The sequence below is a fragment of the Kogia breviceps genome, chromosome 7, assembly GCF_026419965.1.
Source record: "Kogia breviceps isolate mKogBre1 chromosome 7, mKogBre1 haplotype 1, whole genome shotgun sequence".
Lineage (NCBI taxonomy): Eukaryota > Metazoa > Chordata > Mammalia > Artiodactyla > Physeteridae > Kogia > Kogia breviceps.
This window is the reverse complement of record NC_081316.1, coordinates 47,890,416-47,907,294: the sequence shown is the minus strand read 5'-3', so window position 1 is coordinate 47,907,294 and position 16,879 is coordinate 47,890,416. Positions and strand designations below refer to the sequence as shown.

General features: G+C 43.9%; 2 protein-coding genes across 2 annotated transcripts in view; both read left to right on the top strand.

Moving 5' to 3' along the window:
* Window positions 1-7,926: 7,926 nt before the first annotated feature.
* Window positions 7,927-16,879, top strand: part of PIWIL4 (piwi like RNA-mediated gene silencing 4) — a 77,820-nt gene continuing 68,867 nt past the window's right edge. The window contains exon 1 of the mRNA XM_067038270.1: window positions 7,927-8,134. The gene's annotated coding sequence lies outside the window, so the exon portion shown is untranslated. The remainder of the gene's footprint in view (window positions 8,135-16,879) is intronic.
* Window positions 8,130-10,712, top strand: FUT4 (fucosyltransferase 4). Its single transcript, XM_059069012.2, has one exon. The coding sequence runs from the start codon at window positions 8,640-8,642 to the stop codon at window positions 9,831-9,833; it is 1,194 nt and encodes a 397-aa protein (XP_058924995.1). The 5' UTR covers window positions 8,130-8,639; the 3' UTR covers window positions 9,834-10,712.

The following is a 16,879-nucleotide window of genomic DNA, read 5'->3' as shown; positions in this document are numbered from 1 at the left end:
TGGTGAGTCAGCTCAGTGACTGTGCCTCTGGAAATAGAATCTGAGTCCATACTTGTACAGGAAAATCATTGTCCCTGTAAAAAAAAAAAAAAAAAAGCTACTATTTATTAAGTACAAAGCACTTATGTCCATTTCATCCAAATCCTATAATAATTCTTCAAGGTAGACATTATTGTCATCCCCATGAAGGAACTGAGACATCGTGGATTAAATAACTTGCCCAAAGTCATAGAATTGGTAGGTGGTAGAGCAGAGACTGAAACCCAGATCTCCTCTGAACTCAGAGGCTGTGCCCCTACTCATTGCATGGTACAGACTCCTTTAGGGAGGGATCATGTCAGTGTGTATGCCAGTGGGCAGCCTTGGATCTGTGGAGAGTATTGGGCATTGACATTTGCAGCTTCAGAAATGGGAAAAACAGCTTATGGCATTTACCTGAATTCACTTCTTTGCTTGACTTGGGTCACAGTTTTCTACACAGTAGATTTTCACTAAATGCTTGTTAACTGATTCCCAGAATCTAAACATGTGATTTTAGGATATGGAGAAAAGCCCAGTGCAAATCATTACTAAACCAATACTTATTGATGGTATCAGGATTTAGGACTATAATTTGCCTTGCACAGTGCAGAGACATCACGTTACAAATATTTTGTTATGATGTTTTCCAGTGGGTTTACTGTTTCTTTCAAGGGGGAGATTAAACAACAACTAGTTTAAAAGATTGTTGGATCTATTGGATGAATTACTCTGGTAACTTTGGGTTATGTTATCTTTGGAAATACTTGTGCTTCTAGGAGTTAAAGCAGAATCAGATAAGATTGCCTGATGAAGTCCATATATTAATGATTATTTATTCCTGATTTCTCTGCATCTTGCTATTTGTATTTCTTAATTGACTTTTCATCTATTTCTTTAGGGGCAGGTTAAATTAATAACACTGTAGAGGTTTAATTGCATAGGGAATAATTCAATGAATGGACTAGAATTACAGATTAAACAAAGGCTAAAGACGTTGGGTGGTTTAATCAATCAAACCAAATAAACCTCCACCCAAATGGCTAAAGAAAATAGTCACCAAGTAAATACTTTACGAACATTTTGTGCTGAAAAGAGAAGAAGCTAATAATCATTATCTTGCTTTTGAAAATATTGACAGTGGCCCTGGAATGGAGGATACTGAGCGGTTTATAAACCAGTGGTTTATGCTTTATTTACAGCTCTCAGTCAAAATCCAATCTTCTTTTGACTTGCTTCTCTCAGGTTACTTGTAGTTTAGCTACATTGCCTCATTGTGGAACTTAAATAGTAATAGTTTAAGTAACCAATTTACCCCACGGATACAATAGAAGTTCACACTCTTGAGTTATACTCCTGACTCTTTCCTTTCCCTTTTATACACGGAAGACCTTCCAGCACACAGGCTCAGTGGGGAGGAATCTCGCACTGTCCTTTCTTCTAGACAGATGATCTGCATTTAAGAGTGGAAATGAGGAGAGGGAGACGAGGGAATTCAGGAAGAATAAGGCAACTGCTTTGCTAGGTTCCATTAGTTTTACCCTATTTTAGGTCGGAGGCCACCAGGCTGGCCCCAGCAGACTGTTTCTCACAGACATTATGTTTGGGGAAAAAACTTTTACTCATTCCTCACTGTCCCAGCAGACGTCGGCTAGCGATATTTGTGGCAGGATGTGGAGAAGGCAGGGGTTCTGACATGGAAGCACAAGCAGTGTCCAGATAGTGTACGGACATACATCTGGGTCTATAGGTCCTGAAAACAGCTCTAAAATTGGGAGGGAACCCTGGGCTGAGAGGAAAGAACTGGGTAAGTGCCAAGCTTGGGTCCTCTTAACCAAGATATGGTTCTTCATATATAATTATCTATTAAATCTTTACAACAATCACATGAAACAAGTACAGTTCATTTCACAGATGAGGAAACTGAGGCACAGAAAGGTTTGAATAATTTACCCAAGTCACTCAGCTAGTGAGTAGAAGTCACGAGGCACCACCAACTCTGTGAGCCAATGGTGCACAGGAACTGGGCTGTCTGGTGAATCTGGAATGGGGTGAGGGCTCAGCCCAAGTGCCACAAAGGAGGGGGGTCCCCAGGGAGGAAGCCTCCAGAATATGGATTCAGTAGGAGGAAAATACAGCCACTAAAGACTGAGACACAAGGTGAAAAAATAAACAAACAAAAAACTTGTTACTTAAGGGGATTCATGTATCAAAAAGGAACCAGTAATAGAGACCTGGGTTTAATAATAATATAGTAGTAGTAGCCACCATTTATCATGTGCCAGGCATGGAAGTCTTTTATAGTTATGTAATCCACAGGGTCACATGAGATGAGGGTTTCAATCTTCATTTTTCAAGTGAGAAAACTGAGGCTTGGAGACATTACATTACCCAGGATACTATGTCTAGTGGGTAGTGAGGCCAGAACTACAAACCTGTTTCCATCTGACTCCAAGACTATACTTCAACCTTTGGGCCATCATGGCAGAGAATTCGCTCATCAGAAAACAAGGGTGGAATAGTAGTAGTTAAACAGGCACAAATGCCAGGGCCATGGGAATGCAGGGTTAGGAACCTGGGAGTCAACTACAGGCAAAATCCACAGAGATGTGAGTGACCTGAAGTAATGGTTGTTCCACCCAAGTCTGGGACACTTGCCCAGTGGGGGCTGTTTATTTCAGCTTTCCACCCAATTTGTCAGGTCCCAACTCTAGTGGGAAAATCCATCATTCCAAGAAAACTCACAAAGCAATTTATTTTAAAGATGATTTTCTAAATGCCATATTATAAGACTGGTTTGAAGAACAAATTACCTTCATTTGAAGACATGGAAGTGTAACAGATTACCCGATTTATCAATTGGGGGCATATAATAAAAAATACATATTTGATTTTGACAATAATTACATTACTTTCACCCATACGGTTTAGGAGAGACTTATTCACAGCTCCTGCTCATTGATACTCATCCACACTACCTTCCTAGCGGCCCCCAGCCCTCTATCTCCAGCCTACATCAAGCCCTTACAGCGGTCATGTTATAGTATGTAATTGACATTGTTATATGTTTTAGCTTCATCTCTGTAAGTTACCAGCTGCATTTTGCCATATACACTGCTACTATCTGCTATACAAATCACAATGGATGAATCCATAAGAATTAGCTGATAACTGAGAATTAGATATTTCTCATTATCAATTAGAAAAGTTAGATGCAAGACAGAAATATCACAGATAAACAAAACCCACAGATAACTCTCAAAAATTGGTCAGTATTAATTCAAACACTGTCAGAAACCCAGTGAAGGCAGGACCCATGTCTCTTTCACTCACCACTGTTTGTCTGGCACTTAGCACGGTACTTGGCACAGGAGGTGCTCAATCGCTATCAGTCACAAGAATGACCGCGTGAATGATGAAACAGAAATACATACATGTTGAATGCCTCCTGTATGTTCGGAACCTTCTTGCTGCTACCCCACACGTCTCCCCCTCCACAAAAGTATATGGTTTTCCCTCTTTGAAGTGCTAAATTAAACAATGTAAACAAAAGAAGGAAAAGCAAGGGAACCCATTGACTCTAGTGTGTGAGTCATGAAAAGTTGTGCATATCTTATATACACACTGATGCTTTCAAAGAGAGGTTTTCCTTGGAATACAATATTTCCAGAAACCTCTCCTATAAAGTGTACTTTAGGTAGATAATTTGGGCAATCCTCACTGTCATCTTTTCTCCTATTCACTTGTGCTTTTTTTCCTTTTTCCCAAGAACAACACGATCATTGTAGTTGTAACTCCTCCAACAGTTAATACACGTCATTTAAAATTTAAATTTAGAATCATGATCATCAAATCGTAGTTCTAAATTCTAAAACAGTTTTTGGTTAGAGACTATGAAGCATCTCCTGCTTTCATTATACTAACAAGATTGAGTCATTTACTTTGATCATTTTCTTCTTATTCTACAGCATGTAACAACAACAAAATAATAATAATAAAGTTGTCCAGCCCAGCACTTCTCAGGCTTTAATGTGCCTACAAATCACATAGGTATCTTATCAAAAAGCAGTTTCTGGGTTCCCTGGTGGCGCAGTGGTTGAGAGTCCGCCTGCCGATGCAGGGTACACGGGTTCGTGCCCTGGTCTGGGAGGATCCCACATCCTGCATGCCGCGGAGCGGCTAGGCCCCTGAGCCAGGGGAGCTGGGCCTGCGCGTCCGGAGCCTGTGCCCCACAACGGGAGAGGCCACGACAGTGAGAGGCCCGCGTACCGCAAAAAAAAAAAAAAAAGAGCCTTGAATGTTTGGAGCTCTCCTCTACACACCTTTAGCAAATTCAGGGGCCAAAAGCCCTTCTTGATACCTGACCTTGTCATCATGCTTGCAACTAAAATCCAGTTCTTCCTGTGTAATATTTTGTGGAAACTGGGAGGCCTTTAAATACACAAAAGAAACATTTGTTTATTATTACCAAATTAAAAAGAATCATAGAATGTTTAAAGTTCTAAATTGATTTAGAATTCATTTAGAATAATAATAATTCCTTGCACAAGGCTGGGAGACACGTTGTTTTGGCCTCTGCCCAACAACCCTTCCCTCTTCTTCAGGGAACAGCACTTCACTTTTTCTTTTGGGCAACTACCTTCACCCCACTATTAGTCCACAAGGTTTATATGGGACTGATTCTAACCCCCTAAATCCACAAGAGGGTCTAAAGAGAGTCCACATCCCCTGACCACAGTGATTGCTTCCAGAATGAGCACCCTGTCCAGGTTGGGCCGATGAGACCCAGCCTAATTTGATGGCGTTTCCAAAGCTTGTCCCCGGGGTCCTGATTAATACATGTGTAGCATTTTACACGGAAAGCTTAAGGAGCTTCTTAAGGTCACAGCAAGTCATTCACATAGCCAGCTTCTCCTGATACTGGCCCACTTTCTAGTTGGGGAACAGTGATACCAACAGATCATTTCAATAATACATTAAGAGCATTCATTCATTCATTCAAGGATTCACTGAGATGATGAATACTACTAGATGCCTGGTTCTGTGCAAGAGATGGAGTTTGACTGAAACAGCCATGATTGCTGCCCAATGATGTTCTGAAAGATGTGTATATGGGCACACACAGGAGGGGCATGTAACCTACCCTGGATGTGTTCATATGGGTGTCCAGGAAGGCTTCCTGGAGAAAGAGACTGGCTTCCTAAGTACCTTTGAATCTATTCTCCTTTAATTTTAATTTAATCTCATTCTCACAGCTACTGTCTTAGTTCAGGCTTTTTTGTTTCACATCTGAATTATAGCAAGAGCTTTCTAACTGGACTAGACACTTCTACTCTTATCCTGGTCCCTAATATCCAATTCATTCTTTAGTGATGACAGAATGATTTGTTTCTTAGCAACATTTTACTGACATATTATATACATACATAAAATTACATATGTAAGCATATGGCTTGATGAATTTCCTCAACCAAGCACACCCATTAACCAGTGTCCACATCAATAAACATGGCCACCACACTAGAAGCCCATCTTACATCCTCTTCTGTATACTCACCTCCTCCCACAAATGAGTTTTTAAAAATACTAATCTCGGGGCTTCCCTGGTGGCACAGTGGTTAAGAATCCACCTGCCAATGCAGGGAACACAGGTTCGAGCACTGGGCCGGGAAGATCCCACATGCCGCAGAGCAATTAAGCCCGTGCGCCACAACTACTGAGCCTGCACTCTAGAAGCCGCGAGCCACAACTACTGAAGCCTGTGCAACTAGAGCCCGTGCTCTGCAACAAGAGAAGCCACCGCAATGAGAAACCCGCGCACTGCAACGAAGGGTAGCCCCTGCTCACCACAACTAGAGAAAGCCCGCGCACAGCAACAAAGACCCAAAGCAGCCAAAACGAAAATAAATAAAATAAATTTTAAAAAAAAGAATACTAATCTAATTATATAGCTCCCTTGCTTTGTTACAGCCTTTCAAGGACTCTCCACAGGCTTCAGGATAAAACTCCATCTCCTTAGCCAAACTAAACTCTTGTAATTCCTAACCTACTATCCTGGTTCTCACTGCCTGGCCTTTGCTTATGCTGCTTCTTCTGTTTAGACTAATGTCTCAGCCCTCTTCCTCCCCCATTTTAATCATTCCTAATTATTCCAGGAACCACCTTCTCAAAACCTTCCAAGATCCCTTCCTCTCCATTGTCTGCACTTCCCATAGATTCTGAAAGGTAGAAATAGTGTTTTTCATCCCAGTTTCTCAGTTGGCTAAATGAATAAATGAGAACACCTAGCTTTATTACTTTCCCTTAAAGCCTTTCCTCCTCTTGCCTCCTCCCCTCCATTCCTTTTAAGTAAGAACAAACCATTGCCCGGTGAATAAATGCATATAGTTTGTAGGGAAGTCATGACTTTTTCATTGATCCAGCCACAACCTTCTGCTTGGTATCCCCTCGCATACACCAAGATATTACTGAAGTAGGGACAGTTTGTGGTCCTGCACCCTACCAAGATAAGTGGACACAATGGAAATTGATATTCATGAGATCTGAGCCATTCTGCCAGTAAAAAGTTGCTTTAATTGTAATATCTGAAGGATCTAAGGGAAAATTGGGAGTTGGGGGAGGATACAAGCAAGCAGGCTAACATTTACCAAATGCCAAACACAATGTTAGGCTCTATCTATGATGTCTTATTTAACTGAAGTGGGGGAGGAATGGGCATAAAGGTATAGATTTTTGAATTGCATAAAAAGAAAAGCCAATATGTCCTTTCCTTCCTTTGGTTGAAAAAAGTTATTCATGCATTTATAGCTTTTTCTTTCTAATTAAAAATAACAGAGTGGAGAATCACTGAAATTTCTAATTTCAAAGACAATTTGCTTAACCAGCTTGAAAAATGATTCTATAAAAAAATTATAAAAGCTTTTGGTGTGTAGGAGAAAGTATCACTAGGTTGATGGGTACAGCCAGAGCACCTAATGCTATCCATTCAGCTCCCAAATTGTCACTGTGGGTGGGCAGGTAATGCCACTTGAAACTACCTAAATGAAACCATTTTTATAGAAGCTTTTACAATCTGTACTTGGTTTTCAATGAAAAAGTTCTTCACAATAAATCCAAATGGCATAACATCAAAAACACCTGACAGGTTGGCCTTATTCCCAGCAAGTCTACTTCTTCCCTAACATATTGTAACTTACATGGCATTGGGCTGGGGCACCACCAATGCACCACTGTGATCTAAAAATTATCTCAAAACTGCCTCCTCTCCTTAGGTCAGCAGCCCACCCATGCCCTATTTAGAACTTTGCTGAATAAAAGTTTAATTACATAAATGAAGGCCAGAATCCAAAAATTCAAATTCAAGCCATCAGGGAAAAAAAACTCCTTAAGTCACGGTAGAAGTAGATGCCTCAGTTGCTTCATTGATAAACCTAAGAGGCCACTGTGATACTTAACCCTTTATACCCTAAACTTGGATGCTATAGTATTTATGTTAGTCATCGTTTTATAGTCCAGAGTGTTTTGCTGCATCTTCATGAGTGCAGATATTAAGTTGTTTCTTAAGTGCTTAGTAAAATGAATGCTGTTGTTCATTCATTCATCTCACTGAACAGGCAGGAAGTTCATAGCTCTGGTACAAAGAAAGCTATGAGCCAGCAGGCAGAAGCGTTCTTTCAGTGGGGGAGCGAGGAAAACGAATGTGTTTTCATTGCTCAGAAAATTTTCGATTCTTCTCTTTCTTCTGCTGGGGCTGTAGGCAAAGCGAATGTTCTCCTGACAGTAGGGTTTCCTTGAAAACTTGGTTTCACAAAATGCACCACCTTTGTGGGCCGCGCCGCGGGAGCTGGCGGCAGGTCACGAGGCCAAGGTCGGCTTCGCGTAGGCTGCGCCTCTGTCAGCATGTTTCCGCGGCCTCGCGGGCTCCCTCCCTCCGGCAGGCGTCGCTGGCCATTGATGGGGCGAGGGGAAGGAAGCGGATCTGCGATCCCGCCCGGAGGATCGGCACCCCTGGGCCGCCTTCCTCCCGTGCCCGCCTGCGCTCGCGCCGCCGCGGCTTCTGGAGGGTCTCGCGCCACCTGCCGGCGCCCAGGGATGAACCGGGCCCTCGCTATGGAAGGCAAGGATCTGGGTGGCCGCGATTGAGGGCTCGGGCGCAGCTGGGAGGGAATCCCCGGCGGGCGAGAGCGCCAGCGCCAGGCCAAGGCGTGGGGTGCGCGGAGAGGTCCGAGATCACGGCGACGGCATCCGGAGTCGCGGGCGGGGCGCTGCCGGGGAGTCCGGGAACCCTGGAGGGGCCGGGGAGTGGGCGGAGGTGCCGCAGGAGGCGCCCGGGGCTTGGCCGGGCTGGTCTGGTCGGGCGCGCGGTGGAGGGGAGGGACGGGGCTGCGCCGGGCTGGGCCGCCGGGTCCGCTTCCCTCGCCCTGGACACTCGCCGGGCGGCGAGTGGTGGGGAAGAGAGCGAGACCTGCGGGCCTTTAGATCCTGGGACCGCCCTTTCCCGCTCCAGGTCGGGCGGCGAGCAGCAACGAAGGCTGGACCCTCAGTGGCAGCATGAGAGCGGGCGCCGCCGCTCCGGGCTTGCGGCCGCGCGGCGGGCGGCGGCGTCTCTGCCGGCGCTCGCCATGGGAGCGCGGTGGGGCCGGCGGCACACTCGGCGTGGAGGCCTGAGTCTGTCCGAGACACAGTTGGTGCTGATGGCCGCCAGCCTGGTGTGCAGTGCCGTGGTCGTCTATGTTTGCTGGAAGCAGCTGCCGCCGCTGCCCTGGGCCTCCTCCGTCCCGCCGCGGCGGGTGAGCGTGCTGCTGTGGTGGGAGCCCTTCGGCGGCCGGCACAGAGCCAAAAGGCCGCCCCCCGATTGCAGGCTGCGCTTCAACATCAGCGGCTGCAGCCTGCTCACTGATCGCGCGGCCTACGGGGAGGCCCAGGCGGTGCTTTTCCACCACCGAGACCTGGTGAAGGGACCCCCGGACTGGCCCCCGCCCTGGGGCGTCCACGTTCGCCCGGCGGAGGAACAGCAGGTGCTGATGGACGACGAGGAGGAAGCCGCGGAGGCCTTAGCCCTGGCTGCCTCGGGCCCCAGGCCCCCGGGCCAGCGCTGGGTGTGGATGAACTTCGAGTCGCCCACCCACTCCCCGGGGCTGCAGAGCCTGGCAGGTAACCTCTTCAACTGGACGCTCTCCTACCGGGCCGACTCGGACATCTTCGTGCCTTATGGCTACCTCTACCCCAGGACCCATCCCAGCGAGCAACCGCCGGGTCTGGTCCCGCCGCTGGCCCGGAAACAAGGGCTGGTGGCCTGGGTGGTGAGCAACTGGGACGAGCGCCAGGCGCGGGTCCGCTACTACCGCCAGCTGAGCCAGTACGTGACCGTGGACCTCTTTGGCAAGGGTGGGCCCGGGCAGCCGCTGCCTGACGTCGGGCTCCTGCACACGGTGGCCCGCTACAAGTTCTACCTGGCCTTCGAAAACTCGCAGCACCTAGATTATATCACGGAGAAGCTGTGGCGGAACGCCTTCCTGGCTGGGGCGGTGCCAGTGGTGCTGGGCCCAGACCGTGCCAATTACGAGCGCTTCGTGCCCCGCCGTGCCTTCATCCACGTGGACGACTTCCCTGATGCCTCCTCCCTGGCGGCCCACCTGCAATTCCTCGATCGAAACCCAGCTGCCTACCGCGGATACTTTAGCTGGCGTCGGAGCTATGCCGTGCACGTCACCTCCTTCTGGGACGAGCCTTGGTGCCGCGCCTGCCAGGCTGTACAGATGGCGGGGGACCAGCCCAAGAGCGTCCCTAACTTGTCTGGCTGGTTTCAGCGGTGAAGCCACCCTCCGCTGGCTGTAACCCCGGGAGGCCAAGTCGTCGGCTTTTGGATCCGCTGGATCCCCTGCTGTGCATCTCCTTAACTGCTGAATCACGGGACTGTATTTTCCAAACAGCCATTTTTAATCTATTCCCATAGATTAAAGTTGATTTACCAAGTAATATTATTCAGCACAAAGACTGGGTGGGAAGGGTCTTGGGTGCTTATGGTTTTTGGACAACTAGCAGTTGGGCTTCTTCTGCTGTCCAAGCGCATCTGAGCTCCGGGATGAAGGCGGGGGCCCTTCCTCCCCTTGTAACCAGTGCAGAGGTGAAGAAACAGCTTACCTACAAGGAACAATTGTCAGTGGCTCTGAATTTCCTTATCTGCCACCGGCCGTATTTGTGGCCTGTGCTGAGTCCAAATCTCACACAGTGCTCCTCCACTCACGTGAGTGGGCCAAATGCGTCAAACCCCTGGTTTCAGAAAGAGTCTTGTTGCAGGATAGTGAAAGGACTGTGGCCACAGGTGGGTCTTTCTCTTTGTGCCTGGATTTCTCAAAGCGTCGTCTCCTAAGAAAGGTGAGGAGCCTGGTCCAAGAATCCACTGACTTCCTTAACAAGTGCTGTTGTTTGTTCCCTTGCTTTATGAATGGAAACAAGATGCTGGATTGTCCTTGGAGAAGAGTTAGGATGAATATTTGGTGTACCTCACTTTACACAAATGTATTCTTGAAAAGCCGCTTTTAAATCAAATTCACTGTTTTAGAAGAGCGCGATATTTAATGGAACCCTATGGAGAATCCCTTTATAATGTGAATAATCATCTCCTAACTGATTTTTTCTGTGTCTATGTTTTTCTATAACCTGGATCTTTTAAAAAGCATATTAAAATTACAGATGTGAAAATAAAGCAGAAGCAACCTTCTTCTCCCTTCCTCCCAGAAAACCAGCCTGTGTTTACAAACAGAAGAGAAGGAAGCCACAGTGTCACTTTCCACAAAATTATTTATTTTGTGTCTTTACTGGAGCTGAAATTTAAAACTGGAAAGTCAGTCCTCCATGGGGTCCTGGCATTACCTGTCTGCAGAACAATGAAAGGGATTGCACTGTATTACGGAATCATGCAAAAGGAAAAAAGTTTCCTGGTATCTGTTAATGGCAGTTTTTGATTCTGTCAGTTTTAAGTTAAATGTTTAGTTGCTAGGGAATAGAACTAAATCAGTGCCTGCAGTAAAAACTTATCTTTTGTTACAGAAATCTGCAATTCTCCCTGGGGCCACAGGTTCCCCTCGTCTGCCCAGTAGTACAGTGGGTACATCCTCATATTTCTAATGCCCTTGAGACTTGCTGTGGGACCAACTTTGAAAATATATGCATTGACTTTAAAAGTTGTTGAATGAACAGCATATTGGGTGTCACCATGTACCTGCACCACGTGAAACACTGAGCTTGGGAAAAACAAAAATGTGTAAGGCTAGGTTCCTGTCTTTAAGGCTGTTACAATCAATCACCATCAAAAAGTAAATAGTGGACTTTGATAAATCAATTGGCAGAACTTATTTGTTTAAAGTAACGTTCTTTTTTAAAAAAACTAATTTATTTTTGGCTGCGTTGGATCTTCGTTGCTGTGCACAGGCTTTCTCTAGTTGTGGCGGCTACTCTTTGTTTTTTTGTTTGTTTTAATTAATTTATTTTATTTTATTTTTGGCTATGTTGGGTCTTCGTTGCAGTGCATGGGCTTCTCATTGTGGTGGCTTCTCATTGTGGAGCCCAGGCTTTAGGTGCACAGCCTTCAGTAGTTACGGCACATGGGCTGAGTAGTTGTGGCACGTGGGCCCTAGAGCACAGGCTCAGTAGCTGTGGTGCATGAGCTTAGTTGCGCCGCGGCATGTGGGATCTTCCCGGACCAGGGCTCGAACCCGTGTCCCCTGCATTGGCAGGTGGATTCTCAACCACTGTGCCACCAAGGAAGCCCCAGGCTACTCTTTGTTGAGGTGCGCGGGCTTCTCAATGTGGTGGCTTCTCTTGTTGCAGAGCACGGGCTCTAGGCGCGTGGGCTTCAGTAGTTGTGGCACACAGGTTCAGTAGTTGTGGCTCACGGGCTCTAGAGTGCAGGCTCAGTAGTTATGGTGCACGGGCTTAGTTGCTCCGCCTGTGTCCCCTGAATTGGCAGGCGGATTCTTAACCACTGTGCTACCAGGGAAGCCCCCCCCCTTTTTTTGATTGACATATAGTTGATTTACAGTGTTGTGTTAGTTTCAGGTGTACAGCAACGTGGTTCAGTTAATATATATATTATATATATAATATATATTTTATATAACATATATATTATAGATAATATATTTTCTTTTTCAGATTCTTTTCCACTATAGGTTATTACAAGATATTGAATATAGTTCCCTGTGCTATATAGTGGATCCTTGTTGTTTATCTGTTTTATATATAGTATTGTGTATCTGTTAATCCCAAACTCCTAATCTGGGGGAGGAGGGATAAATTAGGAGTAAAGTGATATTCTTAATAATACCATAAATCAATTATTAGAAAGCCAGTTGATTTAAAGCCTGAAATAATGGGGTTTTTTTCCTCCTTGATTTATTATAATAAGCACCCTCAGTGACTGTTGTAAGGTCCAAGATTAATTAGGTTTATACAGAATTCTGCTATAGACAGTAATTTTGCATTTGATTAGTACAATTAGCTGAATCATAAAGTAACTTTTATCTCTATGCATTTGTTTGAAAAGCTCACTAAAGTCTAGGTGCTTCAATTCTCCCTTTTCCTTAAAAGGAGAAATTGAAATTCTTGGATAAAATTTCCTCATTAAAATATTATAGTATGGGCAGAATTACAATATCAAAATAGAACCTCCAATAAAGAAGGAAAGATTCTATTCTTAAAATAAGTATTTATGATTTACTGGTCAATGGTCTTGGTGTTATTAGGAATCTACATGGGACAGTGGGAGATAGTTTGGAGTTTGAAGGTAATCTGGCTTAACTCTGAATTCCAGCCATGTGACCTTGGACAAATTAGTAATAACCCTGAGACTCAGCTTTCTTAACTGTAAAATGGGGCAAGAAATGACTTCACAGCTCCTTATGAGCTGTTCAGGAAATAAAGTAATAAGGTGCCTAACACATAGTGGTGACTCAATTGGTGACAGAGAGATAGGTTTATTTCCCTTCTTGCAGTGATTTCAGGGTGCCTCCATATCCATTTATATGGATTGTAGAATTAAATCTCAGGGTATGTTACAGAATATATCTGAAATAAAAAGGAAGTGGCCTCATATCATGTATTTCAAATGAATCCCTAAAGCTCAGCCATACTATTTCAAGAGTCATTACTGCCATTTAGATTGAGCTTGAATTTGCAGACTAGGAAGAAGCACTATGCTTTCTGTGAAATTTTTTTTAAAAAAATTGTTTTGGTTTTGGTTAATTTATATTGGTAAATAAGTATTATTTTACTAATGCTTTCCTTGGTATTAACTCTATTTAAAACTAACCATGTATTTATTGAATACTTAGCATGAGGAAGGTATAATTGCAATTTTATGTGCAAATTTGGGGTAAGGAACTAACTATATTTTTAGGCTAATTTCATCAAAGAGCCAGAGAAATGTGGCAATTGCTCATTTTATGTGATTTCATCTTTCAAGTCATTCTAAATTGAGCAGGTTAAAATTTCACATACGCTAATATAAAAATACATAGAGATGCATCACATATATTTCAAAATGGCTTTTATAAACTTTTCTTTCAAATGTATTACAAATTTAATATTTTTAGTGCTCGATGACTTTAATTACATGAGTACACCTGAAATATTTGCATCAAGAAGACAGTCTGACTTGCTTTCAGTATTCACAGGTCCTTTCCAGTTTCCTCAGCAGTAATTTAGAGGAGACAGGGTAGCTTCATGGAAAGAGCTCGCAGTTTGGAGTCAAAACCTGGGTGTGTGGTTTTGCCACTTTCTGCCCCTGTGGCCCTGATTAGGCGAGTTACTTAAATTAGCGTCCTCCTTTATAATGCATGAATGCCCCTGCAAAACAAGGATTAAATGTGTTTGCCAGGGTGCTTTGTACATTGTAAAGTGCTGTACAGTTACAGGATGCTCCAAATTTTCAAAGCTCTAGAGCAGGGATCAGCACACTTTTTCTGTAAAGGGCCAGGGAGTAGATATTTCAGGCTTTGCTGGCCAAACAGTCTCTGCTGCCACTACTCACCTCTGCTGTTGGTAGTACAAAAGCAGCCACTGACAATCTGTAAACAAAGGCGGTGCCTGGATTTGGCCTGTGGTCTGTAGTTTGTTAACTCTGCTCTAGACTTTTAGAGATAGGAGGAATTTGAGAACCTACCTGCTGGGGTTTTCTTAGAAGGGATTTACAAATTGGAATTCGAGAATTTTGGAGGCAGTTATTCCTGGGTTACTAGACCAGCTTTGCATCGTTTCTTAATTGTCTCATCTCGGGTAAATTATTTAAGCTTTCTGCGTGTTGATATTCTCATCTCTAATTGAAGGTAATAATATATAATTTATGGAGGTGTTGGGAGAATTAGAAAAGACACTTAAAGTACTCAGGACAATGTCGGGCACACAGGAAGCACCTGGAAGATGTTAGCTGTGATGATCACCGGTCCATTTTACAGAAGAGGGACCTGGTTAAGGACTTACCTAAGGTTACGGTAATAGCGGCAGAACAAGCCGTGCTTGTGCAAGTCACAACTCCTTTGAGCCTCTGTCACTTGAACTGCAAAAGGAGGGGGTTGGACAACATCTTCTCTTGGGACCTTCTAGTTCCATTGCCCTCATTCTACTAAATGGCACCCTAGGACTTAAAGAACTAATTTACCTCCCTAAGTGCCTTCCTTACAGTCTGGAGATGACTTACTACACAGCATCAGTAAACTGGTAGAAAATCCAGGCACCAGAGAGGGAGACTCTGATGTAGCATTAATAAAATATCTATCTATCTATATATACTATGTAATTATTATATTTTATATATGTGTGTATATATTATACATATCTTTTTTAAATAACATGCCTTAAATATCAGGGAAGGGAGCCAAGTTCTTGGTAATTAGTATGGTGAATAATTGCACTGAATACAGTTCAAGTCATTCTTGGATATGTCTCAGGGACTTTTATGCTACACATTCTTATAACAAATCAAGTATTTATGTACCCATGTTCAGATTATTTTGACAAAATGATTAAAGATGGAAAATGACTCCTTGTTTATAATGTATATTTCCCAAGCACTAATGTATTCAGCAATGATACGTGGGATGTTTCTTGGTCAAAGGGTTTCTGTAAGTTCTTTGGTTCTAGAATGGTGACTGAAATGTGATGGCTTTGCTTTTTCTGAATTACACAAGGTATCATTCAGCTCGTCCTCTGCTCTTTCTTGCCTGGCTTCTTCACTTTAACCAAGGGTGTAAGTAGTGTACTCTTTTCTCTCTTTCCAGTTTACTTCACTGAGTGCTCTGATGCCCTCTGTACTGTCTCTAGCTCCCGTGCGCTAAATTAAATAATGCCTTTTTTGTGTGTGTGTGCTGGACAAGGGCCTCACTGCTGTGGCCTCTCCCGTTGCGGAGCACAGGCTCCGGACGCGCAGGCTCAGCGGCCGTGGCTCAAGGGCCCAGCCGCTCCACGGCATGTGGGATCCTCCCGGACCGGGGCACGAACCCGTGTCCCCTGCATTGGCAGGCGGATTTTCAACCACTGCGCCACCAGGGAAGCCCAATAATGCCATTTTTAAAAGAGGTAGAATAATGGGAATTCCCTGGCGGTCCAGTGGTAAGGACACCTCGCTCTCACTGCTGAGAACCCAGGTTCGATCCCTGGTCGGGAACTAAGATCTCACAAGCTGCATGGCACGGCCAAAAAATATTTTTAAAAGTTTTTTAAAGAGGTAGAATAAAGACTAGGAATGTGATGGTAGGCAGAGGCATCTTTCTTCTTCACAGCTTATGCTCAAATTATTAAAAGGGGAAAATATGAACTTGGAAAACCACTATTTTCTCTACTTTCCCTTCTCCAGTAGATGCACACTGATGTGCTCATTTAACTATAGAGTTTGAAAAATGATGATAGCCAGCTGAGGGTAGAAGCAGGTGTGACAAGAAAAGAGGACTCAATAATGAAAGAGTTAAAAAATGCGTTATAAAGCAGAATGGGTGGTGAATATATGTGGGGAGTGAAGAGGAAAAAGGAAAGACGTTGGGGTAAGTGAGTAAGAAGTGCTTGAAGAAGATTCGATGGAAAAAGAGGAGAGATGTTGAGGGTGAAATGACAAAGAAGGACGATAAAGGAGGAACATGTGCCCGGAGAATGAGAGAAGAGAGTAAAATCTACCATTCGACGCCACTTTCCTCAAAGAAACCTTTGTTCCAACTTGAAATGCAGCATCTGTTGGCAAATGGGGAGTGAAATGACAAGGAGTCAGGAACTTAACAAGGAATAAAGTGACATTTCAGCAGAAATATAAAACTGTCCCGTGATTGGTTACAACAGATTCTTCTGATTGCTTCTTTTTCTTCTTAGAAAAATCACTTTCATTGCAGGTTTTTTTTGTTTTTGGGTTTTTTTTTTCTTTAAATTTCCAGTCAGCATACTTGAACTGTCCTCAGTATCTACTTTTAGAGAAATTTATTATTTTTTAAGATAGCCGTAATCAATTGACTCCTTTGAAGAAGAGTCGGGTGGAAATATGGAGGGGATTCAGAACATTTGACACCTTATTAGTGTCATGGGGAACCCTACTATAAAACTATTTCAAGTAAGTTGTAAAGAATTGGATTTTTTGAGATCGTCAAATGAATGTTTCTGAAAATTACGAATCTTCCCTAAATATACTAAAAAATGATGCCCTATTAGATCGAGTGCTAAAATCTTAATCTGAATTATTTTGCAAAAAGGGGGAAACGGACTATTCAGCAACATTTTACAAACATTTCTTGGGTGTCTTCTCTGCAGACACTATGCTAGGACTTGGGGATGTAAATAAAACTAAGGCAAGGACTCTGCACTCAAAAAGTGTATGTTCTAG